At 35.4% G+C, this 21,903-nt stretch overlaps 3 protein-coding genes across 6 annotated transcripts in view; all 3 read right to left on the reverse strand.

Annotated features, from left to right (window-relative positions):
• Positions 1-8,231, reverse strand: part of LOC131549354 (CMRF35-like molecule 1) — an 8,800-nt gene extending 569 nt beyond the window's left edge. The window contains exons 1-10 of one of the 4 annotated variants that reach the window (XM_058791468.1): positions 4,406-4,508; positions 4,179-4,228; positions 2,941-3,968; positions 2,690-2,792; positions 2,236-2,550; positions 2,062-2,112; positions 1,872-1,979; positions 1,450-1,548; positions 1,270-1,319; positions 1-1,045 (exon numbers count right to left, since the gene is read on the reverse strand). The exon at positions 1-1,045 is cut by the window's left edge and continues 569 nt beyond it. In XM_058791468.1, the coding sequence (XP_058647451.1) occupies positions 968-1,045; positions 1,270-1,319; positions 1,450-1,548; positions 1,872-1,979; positions 2,062-2,112; positions 2,236-2,550; positions 2,690-2,729 (741 nt within the window). In that variant the 5' untranslated portion in view covers positions 2,730-2,792; positions 2,941-3,968; positions 4,179-4,228; positions 4,406-4,508 and the 3' untranslated portion in view covers positions 1-967. Of the gene's footprint in view, positions 1,046-1,269; positions 1,320-1,449; positions 1,549-1,871; positions 1,980-2,061; positions 2,113-2,235; positions 2,551-2,689; positions 3,969-4,178; positions 4,229-4,405; positions 4,509-7,002; positions 7,032-7,233; positions 7,381-7,614; positions 7,936-8,096 lie in introns of those variants that run through there. The other 3 variants (XR_009273388.1, XM_058791477.1, XM_058791459.1) reach the window with 3 other exon arrangements.
• Positions 8,232-8,564: 333 nt separating this feature from the next.
• Positions 8,565-14,528, reverse strand: LOC131549324 (CMRF35-like molecule 1). The gene is made up of 7 exons (XM_058791396.1): positions 14,159-14,528; positions 13,722-14,036; positions 13,520-13,603; positions 11,823-11,900; positions 9,718-9,822; positions 9,593-9,627; positions 8,565-9,473 (listed from the first exon to the last, which is right to left on the reverse strand). The coding sequence occupies exons 1-7, from the start codon at positions 14,196-14,198 to the stop codon at positions 9,147-9,149; spliced, it is 984 nt and encodes a 327-aa protein (XP_058647379.1). The 5' UTR covers positions 14,199-14,528; the 3' UTR covers positions 8,565-9,146.
• Positions 14,529-18,284: 3,756 nt separating this feature from the next.
• LOC131549376 (CMRF35-like molecule 1) lies at positions 18,285-21,714 on the reverse strand. Its single transcript, XM_058791518.1, has 8 exons — positions 20,689-21,714; positions 20,438-20,540; positions 19,990-20,304; positions 19,816-19,866; positions 19,626-19,733; positions 19,204-19,302; positions 19,024-19,073; positions 18,285-18,798 (listed from the first exon to the last, which is right to left on the reverse strand). Exons 2-8 carry the CDS (start codon positions 20,475-20,477, stop codon positions 18,721-18,723), a joined length of 741 nt encoding a protein of 246 aa, XP_058647501.1. The 5' UTR covers positions 20,478-20,540; positions 20,689-21,714; the 3' UTR covers positions 18,285-18,720.
• Positions 21,715-21,903: the final 189 nt, after the last annotated feature.

Here is a 21,903-nt window from a genome sequence, read left to right on the forward strand (position 1 = left end):
AATCTTCCTGCCTAGAATAAAGTCATTATGAACATTAACAATATTTATGGGGGGGATTATGTCCTGCCCTTGAGTTTGTGTGTTTAGCTGAAGCCTCTTCCTGTGGCGGTGGTTGAACTTCCTGTTTGGTAAGAAACTGCTGCAGACATCTCATGTTTAAACAAAGCAAAAGGACCTAGTCATATTTTCATAAAGCTAATAATTGTTAGTACACAGTAAAATCCTACTCCAAACAGTGTTAATTTATCACTCAGGATTTTAGTATTCACATCACAATGTCATTAGGAGCCTCCATTATATGTTGCTTGCAAGGATTTATCAGAATAAACAGCTACGTTTGAATGTCCATCAATGGAGAAAGATGCTCTTTGGCAGCAGATCGGTGCAGTTACAGCATCTACCAGCAGGAGTGAACAGATCAAACTATCCACACAAACCTTGAGCTCAACATACAACAAGGAAATGCTATATATTAATACAAGGATAGACATACTACAATAAAATTAAATACATATCAAAATACACTTGCAATCCAGAATAACATGGTTTAATTTGTCCATTAAGCTGCAGATTGCAGTAACTCATGAGACTGAACTTCAGAAATTATTAAATTCAAATTATCCATATTTGTGCATGTCAGATTTAAACATGCAATGAACAATTGTAACAACAACAATAAACATAATAAAAAAAGATTGTGAGTAAAGCGAACAAAATTAGCTCAATTATGACTGATTTTCAGTAAAATCATGAAAATTATGTGAAAGGTGAAGATGATTTCTCTTGGTTCTCAACATGCTCATAAATGCAATATATTAGTGGTGCTTGCCAAACTGTACATATTTAGTATCATATTAAATATGATGTTATATTATATTAGTTAAATTGAACTCATTTGTGTTGTTGTGTTGATAAAGAGATGCTTGAGTCTCACTGATGGGTCTGTAGGGACTCATAAGACACAAGTTTAGGAAACACAGCTGTAAACTACAGATGTTTCTGTGTCTCTGTCCTCTGGATTACAGTGACGTCCAGCGTCTTTCATCTGCAGTCACAGAAAATAACAACTAATGAACAGAGAAAATAACCAAAGTGAATCTGTTTAATGTTAAAACACACACCAGCTACTGGATACTCTGTCAAAATACTGTAAATCACTGCAGTCACAGTCTTGTTCATCAGCAAGAGATGAAACCCTGACTGTGTTTTAGGGAACTGTTAATGCAACACAGCTGTAAGCCATTTTAAATCCAGTTTCTGAAGACTCACCTGTTCATAAATCACTGGATTAAACTCTTCGATGGAGGACGACAGCAGACCTGCGCAACACATCAGCGCAAGTCTTTATTAAATGCTTATTTAAAACTATTCGTAAATTAATCCAGTTCTTGTGCACGTCACTCTAAACCCAACCAAATGCAATCTTTAGTCTTCTGTTTAAAACATTACCTTTATTCTTCTTTTTCTTCCACAGAGCCACTATAATCAGTGTAAGTCCTATCAGGAGTAAAACCAAAACCTCTGCAGTGACGATAATCACAAATGAACCTGAAAAACACAAGAGGAAACACTGTCTGAAATACTGTAAAAACAGAAACAACCACCAGAATCAGGACAGAAACTGGTTTACAGAATGAATAAGTGAAAGTATTGGATGAAATTAGACGGATTTAAGGCTTATTGAAAGTCATGTTGCCATGACAACCATCCATCAGAGCTTTCACTTCCTGTTCTGATGAACAGTGTTACATTAAGTTCACTTTATGTGAGATAAATACAGTGCAGAGGTGTGTGTCAGCTGAAGACGTCTGGTGTAAACAGCAGACAGAGTGTATATTAAAGAAATATGAAAGAGCAGAAGCTGATCTGACCTGGTGAGGAGATGTGATGATCTGTGATTGTGATGGTGCTGGATTGAGGCTTCATGTCTGATGAGCTCGAATGAGGCGGCGTGTTTGAAAATGAGCTCGTAGTTTGATCTGAAAGTAAATATAGACTGAGCTGCTATACTGACACAGCAAATAACTGGAAACTGGAAATGTCATATTAAATGTCCAGTACCTGGATGGAGGGCGAATGTTGAGATCTGGACAGGCCTTGTTTTCTGTGGAGCTGAGAAACAAGATCACATCGTTCAAATAAAACAACTGTATTTATAAAACAATCATTATAGCATGAATCATTGTGAATACAGTGGATGAAACAGACTGTTGTTCAGTACTGAATATCAATCACCTTTAATCACATTCAGCTGGATTAGTTTATAGTCTCCCCATCCAGCTCCACAGCTGTACAGTCCAGCATCTGCCATCCTCAGGTTTCTGATGGTCACCGTAAATGAACTCGTCTGATGATCGTCCCGCAGAGAGAATCTGCCGTCAGACACTGACTCTCCTCCATCAGATTTTAGTATAAGATTATTATCTTTGTAAGGTCCTTTATGGAAGTATTTGTTGGAGTTTTCATATCCTTTAGCATAAGGACACTTAATAGCCACTTGTTCTCCTTCTGTTCCTCTCGCTGTAATCTCCTCACACACTGAACTGCTCACTGCACACACACACACACACACACACACACAAAAACACACAGCTTTTCTCACATACACTGATAAAATAGCCATACTTTAGACTATAAACTCTTTTTATGTAGCAGTAAAGTAATGAATTACAGATCGTCCTGAACTCACCAATCAGCAGAAACACAGAGACTGTTGCTGAGAAGCTCATTCTTACGGTCACATCAGTCTGACAGATACACGAGTGACGGACAGCAGCTCCACAAAAGACCTTCTATAAATAAACAAGCATATGTTGACGGTCTGTTTGCTGCTCATCTCTTGTAGTGAGAATCAAACTCTACAGTCGACAAACCGTCTGTATGATGTTGAGGGGCGTTATGTGTGAAATCAGGAAATTAGCCGTGAACTACAGTACTTACACCAAGCAGATGCTTTATTTCAACACAATCCTTTCTGTGTGAAGAAAAATATTGAGAAAGTAAGACTCTTTAATAATAAAGACACAGTAAGTTTTCTTCAATGTGACTGAAGGGTTTCAGCATCTGATCTCTCTCCACACTGAACTGAACTCTGATGAACAACATTTGAAAATATAATAGTGAAAAAACTAAAGCAACACATTACACTTCCATACATCTTTACTGCATTACTGAGCATGAAGACAGAACAAGATGCTGACAAAGTGACACAGAGTCTGAAGTGAAGCTGCTTCTTATCAAGCGGTTGAAGTTTAGCTGGTTAGTGAGGTTTATTTCAGCTCCTGCTGGTAGATGTTGTAACTACATCTGGCTGCAAAGAGCATCTTTCTTACAGCCTTTCAAACCATGTTGACTGACATTTTTCTCCATTTGCAACATTTAAATTGTAAATATTTATTTATACTGAATTATAGAAGATGTTATATACACTTTTGGAGTATCTGTAAGGTTTTAAGAGATCTTATTTTTGTCCTGACTGCTGTCTAGGACTACCATTCATGGTTTTCAAAGCATATGCATTAATACAAAAGTCTAAATCAAAAAGTGATTTAGATGTGCTGTTGATGAGCAGTTATTGTTCAGTCAGTCATTTGATCGATACTGTGATAGATCGACTCGACTTCAGCAGCAGATCGGTGCAAATACAGCATCTACCAGCAGGAGCGAACAGATCAAACTAACCACACAAACCTTGAGCTCAACATCCAACAAGGACATGCTAGACAGCATACATTAACAGACATTCAACAATAAAAAAAAAAGAATAATAATAAATAAATATAAAAATGCACGGACAATCCAGAATAACATGGTTTGAATTGTACGTTATATTATATTATATTAGTTGAAATGAGGTCATTTGTGCTGTTGACGGAGTACTTGACACAAGTTTAGGAAACACAGCTGTAAACTACAGATGTTTCTGTGTCTCTTTCCTCTGGATTACAGTGACGTCCAGCGTCTTTCATCTACAGTCACAGAAAATAACAATTAGTTAATGAACAGAGAAAATAACTCAATCAAAGTGAATCTGTTTAATGTTATAACACATGAATACAATCATTCACACACCAGCTACTGGAGATATTCAACATCAACATACTGAAAATCACTGCAGTCACAGTCTTGAGTGAAACTATCCTTTAAATGACAGTAACCATCAGTTTCTGAAGACTCACCTGTTCATATAACACTGGATTAAACTCTGTGATTGAGGACGACAGCAGACCTGCGCAACACACCAGCGGTAGACTTTCTGAGATTAATGCTATAAAACTCTATCATTTAATACAGTATATCATCTATGTTATCCCAAACCGAACCAAAGGCAATCTTCAAGCTTTTGTTTGACGCTCTACATGCTGACACATCAGAGAAAAATGACTTATTTTGTGTAAAACATTACCTTTATTCTTCTTTTTCTTCCACAGAGCCACTATAATCAGTGGAAGTCCTACACTGTAAAAAATAAAAAGTTGAGTTAACTTAAAAAAATAAAGCAACCAGCTGCAAAGCTTTTTTGAGTTTACTGAACTTCAGGCCTACACTGTTAAAAAAAAAGAAAGTTGAGCCAACTTAAATTTTTAAGGCAACAAACTTAAAATGCCTTAAAATGTCAAGTTATGTGGACTTAAATTGTGAAGTTGTCTTAACTGACAATAAAGTTGACAGGACTTACAAAAACAAGTGCAATAAACATCATTTACGTTTTGTGAACTTAAATTGTGAAGTTGTCTTAACTAAGAATAAAGCTGAATAGACTAAAGTGCAATGAACAATATCACTTTAAAAATTTAAAATGACAAGTTCACTGTAAAACCCGACTAGTCACGTTAACTCAAACCGTTTGGGTAAAGCAATTCGCTTTGGCTTAAACCATGTAAGTTTTAAAACTTGCAGTTAAGTAATTAAGTGATTAATTAAGTGCTGATTGAGCATTAGTGATGAACACCTGCTGTTAACAAACAGAATCACTGACAGAAAGAGAAACACAACAACTGACTTTAGACACATGCTTAGATGAAATCAACTGAAATAAAATACATTAAATCTCAAAATCTGATTAAACAACCCCACAAACAGCATCACCAGCTCCACTTATTAATAACCAGACTGACTTTATTTCTGTCAGACATCTACAGAAGATCTTATTGAGAATTAACTAAGGTTTAGATGTTGATTTATTGTTTCATTTGAAGTAACCATGTTAGAGATCAGTGTCTGCTTTAGTTGGGCTCTTGACCCTTGACTTTTGTGTTAGCTGTTTTTTTTCCCCGCTGGCTGTTATAACCATGTGTTCTTCCAACATATTTGTTACAAATCAAAAGCCTAGAGAAAATAATCAGTAGTTGGTTGTTATTTGTTTATAATGACGATCATTTGTTAGTGAACTGATCTCATCTTAGCGTTAACGTGGACGTGTTTGTGTGTCTAATCTCTGACTCAATGGATGTTGTATTGATTATAGTAAAAGTGATTCTAAGAGCCACTGGTTTTGCGACAGTCAGTTGATAGAAAGGACTTTCCAAGCAGTTTGTCCACAAAAAAAAGTTTTAATCTATGGGAGCAATTAGACTCACACAGACATCAAGAATCAGCTTGTGAACCTCAACAATGGTGACTATTACATTTTTTTTTAATCATGCTGCAATGCATGCTGGGATCCATGGATGAGTTTTGTACTATGCTAGTACCCAGCATGCATTGCAGCATGATTTAAAATGTAAAAAAAAATGTAATAGTCACCATTGTTGAGGTTCACAAGCTGATTCTTGATGTCTGTTGGAACATGAAACAGCTTGGAAAGTCCTTTATATCAACTGACTGTCGCAGAACCAGTGGCTCTTAGAATCACTTTTACTATAATCAATACAACATCCATTGAGTCAGAGATTAGACACACAACATGTCCATGTTAACGCTAAGATGAGATCAGATCACTAACAAATGATCGTCATTATAAACAAATAACAACCAACTACTGATTATTTTCTCTAGGCTTTTGATTTGTAATTAATATGTTGGAAGAACACATGGTTACAACAGCCAGAGGAAAAAAAACAGTTAACACAGAAGTCAAGGGTCAAGAGCCCAACTAAAGCAGACACTGATCTCTAACATGGTTACTTCAAATGAAACGATAAATCAACATCTAAACCTTAGTTAATTCTCAATAAGATCTTCTGTAGATGTCTGACAGAAATAAAGTCAGTCTGGTTATTAATAAGTGGAGCTGGTGATGCTGTTTGTGGGGTTGTTTAATCAGATCTTGAGATTTAATGTATTTTATTTCAGTTGATTTCATCTAAGCATGTGTCTAAAGTCAGTTGTTGTGTTTCTCTTTCTGTCAGTGATTCTGTTTGTTAACAGCAGGTGTTCATCACTAATGCTCAATCAGCACTTAATTAATCACTTAATTACTTAACTGCAAGTTTTAAAACTTACATGGTTTAAGCCAAAGCGAATTGGTTTACCCAAACGGTTTGAGTTAACGTGACTAGTCGGGTTTTGCAGTGAACTTGTCATTTTAAATTTTTAAAGTGATATTGTTCATTGCATTTTAGTCTATTCAGCTTTATTCTTAGTTAAAACAACTTCACAATTTAAGTTCACAAAACTTGACATTTTAAGGCAGCACGAACACTTACTTTTTTAAGTTGAAACAACAACACATTTTTTTTTACAGTGTTGAGCGAACTTACAAAAACATTTTTTACCAGCTTCAGCAGATTTTTGAGTTTGCTCAACTTGTTTTTTGTGGGAGATTCTCACATTTCTGTTGTATGAACTTAAAACAACAAGTTGAGAAAACTCAAAAATCTGCTGAAGTATGTTGCCTTAAAATTTTAAGTTGGCTCAACTTCTTTTTTTTTTTTTTACAGCACTGTAAGCCTATAGGCCTGAAGTTCAGTAAACTCAAAAAAGCTTTGCAGCTGGTTGCTTTATTTTTTTAAGTTAACTCAACTTTTATTTTTTACAGTGTATCAAGAGTAAAACCAAAACCTCTGCAGTGACGATAATCACAAATGAACCTGAAAAACACAAGAGGAAACACTGTCTGAAATACTGTAAAAACAGAAACAACCACCAGAATCAGGACAGAAACTGGTTTACAGAATGAATAAGTGAAAGACTGTCGAATGAAATAAAGCAGATGGTTGTTACAGAGAGACATCATCAAGGCACAGAGCGCGTATTAAAGGAAAATACAGTAAGAGCAGAAGATGAACTGACCTGTTGAGGAGCTGTGCTGATCTGTGATTGTTTCTTTTCTTTCTGTGACTGTGATGCTGGAGGATTGTAGATTCAATTCTGTTGTGTAGAAATATGACGGTGTGTTTATAACAGGGTTGATGGTTGAAGCCTCGGTGGTCTTATTATCTGAAGAAGAAAGATCAACTTAAACTCATATATTAGCAAATTCGATGTGAATTAATTTGTTTATATAATCCTGAATTATGCAGTAAATTGGCTTTTATATAATAACTACTTAATATCATATTGTGTTGTGTAGTTATATAAAGTTATATAATGACTATGAACTACAGCTGCTGACCTGTCTCTGTGTAAATTTCTAATATAGGTCAATGTGCAGAAGCCACATTAGTCACTTACCAAGTTTAACCAGCAACAGTATCTCTGAATAGACATCAGTAGTTAAAGTCCTCTTCACACCACACCAGTATAGTCCTTGATCAGTTGATCTCAGGTCAGTGATGCTGACGGTGAAAACTCTGGCCGTCGTGTCGTCAGTCAGAGAGAATCTCTCGTCTTCAGCTGGAGATCCTGATTTAACCATGATGTTTCTAAGTCCAAAGATACACTCGCCTTTACAAAAATACTTTGAATTTGACTCATATCCAGATTCATAGCTGCATCTGATGTCTAGTCTCTCTCCTCTGAGTCCTGTGACTGTTTCTGGAGCACCAACAACAACTGAAAACAGAAACATCATTATATAGAGCTGTTATGTGTGAGCAAGAGATATCAGAACTGAATAATAATGTTTAACTATAATCACTGAATCAGCATGCAGTAATAAAAAACATGAAAACATGTCAAACTCTGCACAAAAGACCTCCGAGTCTTGAACTCACCTGTACAGATGCTGGAAAAGACGAGCAGAACGACACACACGCTGAACATTTTACTGTAATATGAGACCAAATTCTGTGACAAACGTTACAGTCTTTCTCTTCCGAGCTGAGTGAAGAAATGCAGCATCATGTTTCCTTCCCTTTCTGTCTCTTTAACCACATCCAGCTTTAAACAACATCTTCACAATGACACCGATCTAAACAGTGCCTTCTGTCCATATATTATACAGACCTAAACAGCACAGTACTTGCATTCATGAGTGTATATTTGATCAAATTCAAGATTTTAGCTTTCGTAACAACTGTTTCATTAAGTTAACCTTCAATAGTTAGTCTATTGTTCATGAGTTCACCACCTGCTGAAAAAAACAAACAAAACAAAAAACAATAGAAACCATTACAGAATTTGTGCTGGTTTTACTGGTTATAACGGGACTTGTATTGGATTTAATGGAAACTGTAATGTGGTCTCTGTGGGTCTCTACAGGTAATTTGTCAACTTTTATTAGTGGCTTGTTAAAATCATTACATCTTTATAGAATATCTCCCAAAACACACTTCAGGAAACCATTTTGTAATGGTTTTAATGGTTAATAGTTGATGGTTTGTAATGTTTGTAATGGTATTTGTAGAGGAAACCATTACAATTTCTGTGATTATTTCTATTGTTTATTTCAGAAGCGCCGTTAATTTAGAGCAGATTTCAATCAAACAAACTCATCAAGGCCCTGTTTACTCCTGGTATTAAGATAATTCACCTGTGAGAACGGGGTCTAAAACGCTTTGAGTTTATCCACAAAATATTTAGTTTCATGTTATTTAACTGTAAATGAAGTTTACTAAGAATAATTTATAAAGAATACATAAGTTCACTTTTTTTTAGTAACTTTTCTTGTTAGTAACAAATTATACAGTTTTTAAAATACTGATAAAAACTCAGAAAAGTGTGTCAGCATATTAATTCATTAAAAATATGTTGTTTGTACCACCATGTTTTTCATTTTGAGCATCAGTGCAGATGTCTGTTGCAGAAGTTTCTACAGTATTTTATTATTTATGTTTGATCACTGAATATATCGGTCCGTTGTTTGTCTTGATGTTTTGTGGATGTGTCACTGTTGAGTAGATCAGTTCTGTTCTGCTGTCTGTTGTTGGTTCAGGCGGCTTCATATTAGCATAATAATCACAGTCTGTATCTGTCACCTGATTGGTGGAGTGGGTGCGACTGGGGTTTGAATCAGGCTGCTGATTGGTTACTGTGGCATAAACAGCAGAGACTTGTGGGCGGGTGTTGAGGTGTGATGCAGGCGTCTGATTGGACGAGGATGTTGCAGCGATGACATCACTGTTTGGAATCTCCTCATACATACGCTCAGACTGAAAAACAGCATGTACAAAAAATATTTACTAGTTTTTATAGATAGCGTTCACTGCTCATCAAACAATAATGTAACATGTATTTCTGATCTTCTGCAGCTAAAGATTTAATCACCCACCTCTGTACTGTGCTGCACATTTTGCTGAAATAAACCTGAAGGGAAAACGAAAAGAGAGTAGAAGTCAAAGTCAAATCTATTCAGACCCTCAAAAAGGACTTTAAAAATCACAAATAAACTGTTACCTGTCCCAGATTTCCTTTTCCTCTTTTTCAGGACGAGGAACGTTCCAGAACACAGAACCAGAACCAGCAGAACCGAACCCAGACCGCCAGCGACAGAAGACAGATCTGAACACAACATTAAACACAAAACAACACAGCACTGATTCTGATTATACTGTTGAATAAACAATAACTATCTTAACATTGACATAAATGACTTTGATTATTGCAATATTCAACATTCTAAAATATTGGAAATGTGTTGCTGTTATATTGTGTCAGGGCCGTAGCTAGCGCCCAGGGGGCCCCACAAAATCCATATATTATACTATATAGGCCCATGTTCTGTGAATAATTCTAATATTTTGTATTAGAATATATACTGAGATATTATGAAAACCACAAAAAAGCATGCAATTGGGTTAAATAAATTTTCTAATATCTGCTCCTCTACCTAGGCCTGTCACGATAACAACTTTTTGTTATGCGATATATTGCCCCAGAAATAATTGCGATAAGCGATATTATTGTCATTTTAAAGACCATTTTATGTCACTGAATATATAATCATAATGTAACAGCATAATAATGCAAGAAGGACTACACACTTCCAAATGCCAACAAACGTTTAATTCTAAAGAATATTTAGATCATGGAAATTAAGTATCAAAATATTACATACCTTTAAAATCTTGAATAAATAGTAAATAATCATTTAACAATAAGTGCAAAGTAACAAGTAGAAAAAAAGAAAAATGCACAAAGAACTTGTATGGAGATTTTTCCATCTACAGACTTTTCCCTGACTCTTTTCTCTGTAAATTAAGGGTGCACACTATTGCTGAAAAACACAATCACTACTTAGCTGTCAGATATCTGTATGCACAAAGACACAGATTCCTAAACAAGACCATATCTGCAGATGAAACTTTTTGTAGAAGCAGTTTTAAATTTGAACTAGCAACTTGACTACACCACGTTATGTACGAGAAGCTGCAAAGACACAGGCGCAAGTGGAATGTACAAAACATGGTGACATTAATTTTTAAGTAAATATAATGGGCGATATATTGCGTCACCAAAAATTATTGAGGTTATGTACATATACTGCGCGATGAGTCTATATATTGATTATTGCGACAGGCCTACCTCTGCCCTCCCGAAAAATGGTTTAGTCTGATACGGTATCCTCAGAAGTCCCACCCAGATTGTGAACAAGACAACCAATCAGAGTTGAGGCGTCAGATGAAGTTAGCGATGTACATTAGTGATGGGAAGTTCGGATCATTTTACTGACTTGGACCTTTGAGTCTCGTTCAGCAAAATGAACGAATCTTTTTTCGAGTCATTTCAATCATTTTAGCAAAATATAATTAAAATGTTACGTGCTACTTCCCTAACACATCTACTACTTATGCAAATGTTGATCACACTACAAACAATACAAACTATAATGCTATAAGAAACAGAAAAGATTAATTCATTGTTTACCTGGGTCTTCTATTATTAGCTCACCTCTTATCTGACAAGTCTTCGGGTTTGAGTCGTTCGTTTATCACGTGACAGCCTCATAAGCTAAACCTATGCAGTCAGAATAAAACTGATCGTGCAGCCCAAATCGTAAGAGTTAGAGAGCTGAAACTTGGTCAGATGGTTGTAGTCTGGCTCACTACTCAGGCGCAAAGGCTTTAGGCATTAGGTTTAGTAAAAAACCTTTATATGCATTTATTTGTTAACTGTTTTGTTATTTTGTAAGAAACACCTATTAGGATATATGTGGGCCACCCATGCTTGTATATTGTACAGTATATGATATGTGTGTGTGGGGGGGGCCCACATCAATATTTTTTCAGGGGGCCCCCAATCCTCTAGCTACGGCCCTGTATTGTGTAACTAAAGTGAAACCGCGATGGTGAACCTCAGTCCTCAGAGGAAAACGCTTCTGTCTACGGCTGATGTGAAACCAGATTAACCACATGACGTCTGATGTGTGCTTCACTTTGATCAGGTTCATCGTGAGCTAAAATGTTTCTCCGTTAATGTTCAAACCAATTGCTTTTCTCCAAAATATACCACATAATCAAATGGGACAGTTGCATTGTGGGTAATGTAGTTTGTGTGCTCACTAGTGTTTGGCTGATTGAGTTGAACTGTAGTATTTCCTGTCATTGTTCTTGTCGTTTCACTTTCTGTTTGAGGTGTCACTAACAGAGAGAGAGAGAGAGAGTGGAAAAAAAAAAGTGAAATGTGAACGTGCTGCTCACAATTAACCCGATTAATCCCAAATTTTTCCCAGACATGAAAATATTCAAATGATGTGTCATAAGTAACCCTTCGAAATAATCAATAATTATTTTTTTGAATTTTTTTTGGAAAAGTGTGTGATGAATTGTGTTTTATGTTCGGTCACAATTGTGTAATAATGTGGGTACTGAAATCACATATTTCTGCAGTCATAAAAATTGTTATATGTCTTAGTCCAGCTATTTATTATAAATAAACTGTTTGATAACATTCTAGGGTTACTATTAAGCATAAAATAAAAAAAATAAAAATCCTTATGCAACATTGATAGGAACACTGAGATAAAAAAATAATAATAATAAGTAAATAAAATCAACCATCACCGCATTTCAAAATTGTTATTTTTTGTAAAATATAACATCAAATTTTTATATGAATGCTACGAGTATTACAACATCATTATTGTACATTTTTTGTAACATTTGAATTTTTAATTTAGTGCAATATTTTGTCATTGCAACATTTTGTTGTCATTTTCACTAACAACTGCCATTGGATTTATATTGTAGACCTAAGTTCACTGTTATCCCAGCGGTCACTATTGTGAACATCAACATGTTTACTCACTCTATGACCACACTCAACAGAACATATTAATATACTGTATGTGAATTCATACATTAATACTAGACACCGTAAAGATAATGTGTACCAAAAAATCTTTGTCATATCTTTATGTTAACATACTTTACTAGCCTTTTGTTATGAAGCTTTGATGCAGTCTTCATCTTCTCAAGGTGCAAACAGGAAATAAACTGCTCTGGTCATGTGACAGTCTGCACTAATCATGTGAAACTGCACATATTTAATTGAGACCCTTTATTTTTTCCATATTTGTAGGAAGTGCACTAAAACATCAGTCAGTAAGGTTTTTGGACCTTTATAAACTAAAACCCTTTTTACAGTCACTATTGTGACCGGTGGGATTAAATGGGTTTTAATAATGAACTGATACTGTGGATAAAAGTGTCTGTCAGATGCATGAATGCAGATGTTAAGACATCATGGAAAACCCATGTAATGTAATGCTGTGCTCATGTCCAAATCACTGAATGATGGAATTATTTTTTTAGCCATTCATAAACTGTAGAACCGTAGAACCTCTGGTTGTAATAAAATGACACATCAAGCATTCAGTTATTTTAAATTTGAATCAATATGTCAGGTGTTGAGGCCACTAGCCATAATGGTTTATTTTATTTTTTTACAGATGTTGAGGTGTTGATGAAATTTAGAGTTTCCAAGTTCGAGACATGACCAGTCTAGTCAGAACTAGTTGAAAACTTTTAAATTATGGTAATTGCACCACTATCATAAATGCAGAATTAAAAAATGTGTTCAGAAGCTTTGATGCCTCTGTATTCAAGATAATCAGACTAACTATTAATGATTTTACTGAAATTATGACTTAAATGATGTATGTAAACACAGTGACTACACATTATCAATGGTTTGAACACAAATGCATGTGTGTAAAGGTGTGTGAGGGTGAAGTCAGTGATTGTGTGTGTTCAGGTACCTGTGCTGGTGTGGTCAGTGCTGCTGTTTGTATACGAGTGAAGGGTGGAGGTCGAGATCTGGACAGGTCTTGTTTTCTGTGGAGCTGAGAAACAAGATCACATTATTCAGATGAAAAATACATTACAAAACCATCAACTTCAGCGTGAAGCATGAACACAGTGGATAAAACGGACTGCTGTTCAGTACTGAATATCAATCACCTTTAATCACATTCAGCTGGATTAGTATATAGTCTCCCCATCCAGCTCCACAGCCGTACTGTCCAGCATCTGCCATCCTCAGGTTTCTGATGGTCACCGCAAATGAACTCGTCTGATGATCGTCCCACAGAGAGAATCTGCCGTCAGACACTGACTTTCCTCCATCAGATTTTAGTATAAGATTATTATCTTTGTAAAGTCCTTTATAGAAGTATTTGTTGGAGTTTTCATATCCTTTAGCATAAGGACACTTAATAGCCACTTGTTCTCCTTCTGTTCCTCTCGCTGTAATCTCCTCACACACTGAACTGCTCACTGCACACACACACACACACACACACACACACACACACATTAAGCCATATTTTAATAAACACTTTTTATGTATCAGTAAAATGTAAAAATAAATAAATAAATGAAGCTTTTTGAGTATTTACCCATCAGGAGAAATCCAGAAATCATCAGAGTGAACTTCATTTCTTCATCGGTTGAGTTCAGAAAATCAGTGCAAAACTCTCAACAGTTCCTCAAATGACTTTCTTAAACTCAAATCTCCAGTAATACTGATAATACTGCTCTCTTCTATCGGTGTAGAGTAAAGTAATATGTCTGTTGATCATCTCACGTGATGAGAATCAAACACTAGCGCTGACGGACAGCATGTCTGTGTTTCCGTGTGATGTTGAGGGCGTTATGTGTGAAAAATGACCAGGAAATTATCTGTGAACTCACAAACCGCAGCCTGTTTCCTGTCTGTTTCTGTTCTGCCTCTACGTTTGAGTGCTTTTCTGTTGCTCTTTTGCTCTTTTCCGGCTACAAACCCATATAGCAAAAAATAAATAAATAAATAAATAAATAAATAAAATAAATAAATAAATAAATAAATAAATACACATACATACTGTATATATATATATATATATAATTTTTATTTATTTATTTATTTATTTCATTATTTTTTTTTTGAAAAACATTTTAGCAAATATATTTATATCAGCAAATATATGCTTAAATGTATTTCAAAATATACAACATATACTCTCTATATATATAGAGAGAGAGAGAGAGAGAGATGTGTTTCAAAACATATTTACATAATTATGTTTTCTACTAATTAATTTTGGTCAGAGTTCAAATGCAATGAAATTTTCTTCTAAATGAGCGTTTTTATCAGGCTCCTTTGTTTATGTTCAGTTAATTCACTTTAATGCCAACGACAAGAACCTATTAATTGCCATTAAAGTGAAATGACTGAACTTTTACTCAGTTTATTGATGTTTTTACTCCACATTTGTGCAGTTTTTGGAGGATTTATTATATTTTTAAATTTATAAAAATAAATTTAAAAAATATATATATATTAATATTTAATATTTTTCTATGTTATATAAAAACAACTTTTTTATGTAAAATTCACTTTATAAAAGACCCACATTCATAATTTTAATTCATGAGGATAACTTGGCCAATGTGCCATAGTTTAATGCCAAATTGTTTCCATCTATTTGAAAACAAACAAAACAAACAAACAAACAAAAAAAAAAACATGAAATTTTAGCTACAGTCACCAAATGGCTCTAGAACATTACTCAGTGGCTCATTTGCCATTTCCACATAGTTATAGAACTTTTCACAAGTTTTTATTTATTTATTTTTTTTATTAGATTAATGTAAAGACACTACAAAATCATTATTGAAATAATATAAAATGACTCTTTGTCAAAGCCTAGCTTTTTTTTTTTTTTTTTACTGAAATAGCATTTTTTGCAGTTATGACACGATTACAGCCAAACTTGAATGTGGTGTATCAGTGTGTGTGTGTGTGTGTGTTTGGGGGGCATTGGTATGGAAGCAGATTAGACTCAATATTAATTAACGCAAAAAAAACACGATGCACACATGCGTATCCCAATTCATATGCAAGAAACCCAACTCACTTGCACGAAAAAAATAAAATAATAATAATAATATATATATATATATATATATATATATATATATATATATATGTGTGTGTGTGTGTGTGTGTGTGTGTATTCACAAAAAAAAACAATTCACGTGCACAAAATAAGAACACATATTTATAAAATACATTTCACAAATGCAAAACACAATTCAGATGTAAAGCTGTGTACAAAAATTCATCACGTTCACCCTTGACTGTGAATGTGTGAATCGCCTTGGATGTGTGTGTGTGTTTTTGAGACTTTCCTGGCAGTGAACTCCTCCCACGTGAGTCACTCTTTAACCAATCAGATTTGAGCCTGTCGATCGACCAATCATAACCCGCCCTGGGCGTGCCTACCTGAATGTTGCGTCATCAGCGTGAGACCAGAGTTCTTTTTTTTATTTTTTTATTAGATTTTAAAACAAAGGACATACAAGGGCAATAACATTTAAATTAACTCAAAAGAAATATTATAAAGAAAATTAAAGAGATCAGAGTTCAAGTCACGGTTCAACAGAGGTTTAGTGCAGTTGATTGTTTGATTTCAGTGAAATGGCCTAGTGGAGATGGGTTGTTTTATTTTTGCATGTTTACTTAAAACTTGTAAGTAAAATCAGTCGTTTAGACACTCGTTAACGCGACCGGTGTAAACCAGCGGCTCTGAAAACAGATAGTTTTGGCAAAAATGCAGCTGTCTTGCGTTAGCCACAGTGTCCCGTATACTGGTCAAAATGAAGAAAGAATTCTGCTCATTGCCCTGATTTTGTTCAGCAACGCGGGGTGTCCAATGTGCAGCCTTAGCTCCCACTTAGCGCTGACCCTGCCCTCCCCATAACAGCTTTATAATGATATAATAGATCTATATAATAATAGGTTTATAGTAGACCTCACGAGAACTCAGTGTATGAGCAAGATGTTTGTACTTACCATTTCTGCAACAGGATGCAAAATCCATTTTTTAGGATTTAAACACTTTGGTACAACATTTAGATGACAGTCACAGACCTCTTCATTCACATTAATCTTTATCTGTTTCATGTACTTTACCTTTATTTATTCACTTCTTAATATAATCAACATTCATTCACTTGTTTTTTTTTTTTTGTTTGTTTCATATTATGTTACTGTGATAAACCATTGTTAATGTTTAATCATATGTTGAGTTGTGATGCAAAAATCTTTGAGATTACAGATTACTTTGAGAAGACGATGTTGGGAAGCAGCAGTTGTATTTGTTTGTGATAGTTGTGGAATTTATGCTGGTCAGACAAAGACAGACTGATCATAAACAGGAATACAACAAAGATTATTCAGTCAATTTTATTCAGTTATTCTATCACTTTATCTCATGCTTCCTGCTCTTTCTGTATCTGTATCTCTTCTAAAAATATAAGGCCTGGTTTCACAAACGGGGCTTAGCTTAAAGGCAGGACTAAGCTTTAGTTAAATTAAGATATTTAAGCAACTTTTACAAAAAAATGCCTTAGAAGAAAACATTAAGGTGTGCATCTTTACACAGAACAATGACACTGACATATTTTAAGATATGTCAGAGCAAGATATTTTCAGTTGAGACAACTCAAACATGCATTTTAGTCTGGGACTAGCTTAAGCCTTGTCTGTGAAACCCGGGGTATGAGTTAACATGCCAAGGTGTTAGCTTTGAATATCAGACCAAAATCTGGCACGTCCTGACAGAGAGAGATGGTGAAGACTGGATCTAAAACGTTTGATTCATTAACTTTTCATATAATTGAAGTACAGTGTTTGACAAAACAGAGCAAATGGAAAGAGAAAGCGTGAACTATGGATATTATTATGGATATTATAAGATACAGACAGAAGGACAAACGTTGTGCGGAAAGATACATAATCTTCCAGCCTAGAATAAAGTCATTATGAACATTAACAATATTTTGGGACAAATATAATGAGGATTTTATGGTAAACTATGTAAGTGGCGATCTGTGGTGCATGCGTCCTGAGTCGCCGCGGACAGTCTTTAACTTTAAATTAATGTTGTTCAACTGAATGTACAAATCAAACTGGTAGCTGAAATATCCACATAATAAAAACAACACTGAAATAAGAGCGTGTGGTTTATCTGTCAATCAAATGTTCAAATGTGCATGAAAGTTACGTTACTATAGTAATTATTGTATGTCCTACGCCCTTGAGTCTGTGTGTTTAGCTGAAGCCTCTTCCTGTGGCGGTGGTTGGACTTCCTGTTTGGTAAGAAACTGCTGCAGACATCTCATGTTTAACCAAAGCAAAAGGACCTACAAGTCATATTTTCATAAAGCTAATAATTGTTAGTACACAGTAAAATCCTACTCCAAACAGTGTTAATTTATCACTCAGGATTTTAGTATTCACATCACAATGTCATTAGGAGCCTCCATTATATGTTGCTTGCAAGGATTTATCAGAATAAACAGCTACGTTTGAATGTCCATCAATGGAGAAAGATGCTCTTTGGCAGCAGATCGGTGCAGATACAGCATCTACCAGCAGGAGTGAACAGATCAAACTAACCACACAAACCTTGAGCTCAACATTCAACATGGACAGACATACAACAATAAAATTAAATAAATATCAAAATATACTTGCAATCCAGAATAACATGGTTTAATTTGTCCATTAAGCTGCAGATTGCAGTAACTCATGAGACTCGACTTCAGAAATTAATAAATTCAAATTATCCATATTTGTGCATGTCAGATTTAAACATGCAATGAACAATTATAACAACAACGATAAACATAATAAAAAAAGATTGTGAGTAAAGTGAACAAAATAAGCTCAATTATGACTGATTTTCAGTAAAATCATGAAAATTATGTGAAAGGTGAAGATTATTTCTCTTGGTTCTCAACATGCTCATAAATGCAATATATTAGTGGTGCTTGCCAAACTGTACATATTTAGTATCATATTAAATATGATGTTATATTATATTAGTTCAATTGAACTCATTTGTGTTGTTGTGTTGATAAAGAGATGCTTGAGTCTCACTGATGGGTCTGTAGGGACTCATAAGACACAAGTTTAGGAAACACAGCTGTAAACTACAGATGTTTCTGTGTCTCTGTCCTCTGGATTACAGTGACGTCCAGCGTCTTTCATCTGCAGTCACAGAAAATAACAACTAATGAACAGAGAAAATAACCAAAGTGAATCTGTTTAATGTTAAAACACACACCAGCTACTGGATACTCTGTCAAAATACAGTAAATCACTGCAGTCACAGTCTTGTTCATCAGCAAGAGATGAAACCCTGACTGTGTTTTAGGGGAACTGTTAATGCAACACAGCTGTAAGCCATTTTAAATCCAGTTTCTGAAGACTCACCTGTTCATAAATCACTGGATTAAACTCTTCGATGGAGGACGACAGCAGACCTGCGCAACACATCAGCGCAAGTCTTTATTAAATGCTTATTTAAAACTATTCGTAAATTAATCCAGTTCTTGTGCACGTCACTCTAAACCCAACCAAATGCAATCTTTAGTCTTCTGTTTAAAACATTACCTTTATTCTTCTTTTTCTTCCACAGAGCCACTATAATCAGTGTAAGTCCTATCAGGAGTAAAACCAAAACCTCTGCAGTGACGATAATCACAAATGAACCTGAAAAACACAAGAGGAAACACTGTCTGAAATACTGTAAAAACAGAAACAACCACCAGAATCAGGACAGAAACTGGTTTACAGAATGAATAAGTGAAAGTATTGGATGAAATTAGACGGATTTAAGGCTTATTGAAAGTCATGTTGCCATGACAACCATCCATCAGAGCTTTCACTTCCTGTTCTGATGAACAGTGTTACATTAAGTTCACTTTATGTGAGATAAATACAGTGCAGAGGTGTGTGTCAGCTGAAGACGTCTGGTGTAAACAGCAGACAGAGTGTATATTAAAGAAATATGAAAGAGCAGAAGCTGATCTGACCTGGTGAGGAGATGTGATGATCTGTGATTGTGATGGTGCTGGATTGAGGCTTCATGTCTGATGAGCTCGAATGAGGCGGCGTGTTTGAAAATGAGCTCGTAGTTTGATCTGAAAGTAAATATAGACTGAGCTGCTATACTGACACAGCAAATAACTGGAAACTGGAAATGTCATATTAAATGTCCAGTACCTGGATGGAGGGTGGTGGTTGAGATCTGGACAGGCCTTGTTTTCTGTGGAGCTGAGAAACAAGATCACACCGTTCAAATAAAACAACTGTATTTATAAAACAATCATTATAGCATGAATCATTGTGAATACAGTGGATGAAACAGACTGTTGTTCAGTACTGAATATCAATCACCTTTAATCACATTCAGCTGGATTAGTTTATAGTCTCCCCATCCAGCTCCACAGCTGTACAGTCCAGCATCTGCCATCCTCAGGTTTCTGATGGTCACCGTAAATGAACCCGTCTGATGATCGTCCCACAGAGAGAATCTGCCGTCAGACACTGACTCTCCTCCATCAGATTTTAGTATAAGATTATTATCTTTGTAAGGTCCTTTATAGAAGTATTTGTTGGTGTTTTCATATCCTTTAGCATAAGGACACTTAATAGCCACTTGTTCTCCTTCTGTTCCTCTCGCTGTAATCTCCACACACACTGAACTGCTCACTGCACACACACACACACACACACACACACACACTGCTTTACTCACATACACTGATAAAATAGCCATACTTTAGACTATAAACTCTTTTTATGTAGCAGTAAAGTAATGAATTACAGATCGTCCTGAACTCACCAATCAGCAGAAACACAGAGACTGTTGCTGAGAAGCTCATTCTTACGGTCACATCAGTCTGACAGATACACGAGTGACAGACAGCAGCTCCACAAAAGACCTTCTATAAATAAACAAGCATATGTTGACGGTCTGTTTGCTGCTCATCTCTTGTAGTGAGAATCAAACTCTACAGTCGACAAACCGTCTGTATGATGTTGAGGGGCGTTATGTGTGAAATCAGGAAATTAGCCGTGAACTACAGTACTTACACCAAGCAGATGCTTATTTCAACACAATCCTTTCTGCGTGAAGAAAAATATTGAGAAAGTAAGACTCTTTAATAATAAAGACACAGTAAGTTTTCTTCAATGTGACTGAAGGGTTTCAGCATCTGATCTCTCTCCACACTGAACTGAACTCTGATGAACAACATTTGAAAATATAATAGTGAAAAAACTAAAGCAACACATTACACTTCCATACATCTTTACTGCATTACTGAGCATGAAGACAGAACAAGATGCTGACAAAGTGACACAGAGTCTGAAGTGAAGCTGCTTCTTATCAAGCGGTTGAAGTTTAGCTGGTTAGTGAGGTCTATTTCAGCTCCTGCTGGTAGATGTTGTAACTACATCTGGCTGCAAAGAGCATCTTTCTTACAGCCTTTCAAACCATGTTGACTGACATTTTTCTCCATTTGCAACATTTAAATTGTAAATATTTATTCATACTGAATTATAGTAGATGTTATATACACTTTTGGAGTATCTTTAAGGTTTTAAGAGATCTTATTTTTGTCCTGACTGCTGTCTAGGACTACCATTCATAGTTTTCAAAGCATATGCAACATTAATACAAAAGTCTAAATCAAAAAGTGATTTAGATGTGCTGTTGATGAGCAGTTATTGTTCAGTCAGTCATTTGATCGATACTGTGATAGATCGACTCGACTTCAGCAGCAGATCGGTGCAAATACAGCATCTACCAGCAGGAGCGAACAGATCAAACTAACCACACAAACCTTGAGCTCAACATCCAACAAGGACATGCTAGACAGCCTACATTAACAAACATTCAACAATAAAAAAAAAAGAATAATAATAAATAAATATAAAAATGCACGGACAATCCAGAATAACATGGTTTGAATTGTACGTTATATTATATTATATTAGTTGAAATGAGGTCATTTGTGCTGTTGACGGAGTACTTGACACAAGTTTAGGAAACACAGCTGTAAACTACAGATGTTTCTGTGTCTCTTTCCTCTGGATTACAGTGACGTCCAGCGTCTTTCATCTACAGTCACAGAAAATAACAATTAGTTAAAGAACAGAGAAAATAACTCAATCAAAGTGAATCTGTTTAATGTTATAACACATGAATACAATCATTCACACACCAGCTACTGGAGATATTCAACATCAACATACTGAAAATCACTGCAGTCACAGTCTTGAGTGAAACTATCCTTTAAATGACAG

The sequence above is a fragment of the Onychostoma macrolepis genome, chromosome 01, assembly GCF_012432095.1.
Source record: "Onychostoma macrolepis isolate SWU-2019 chromosome 01, ASM1243209v1, whole genome shotgun sequence".
Classification (NCBI taxonomy): Eukaryota; Metazoa; Chordata; class Actinopteri; order Cypriniformes; family Cyprinidae; genus Onychostoma; species Onychostoma macrolepis.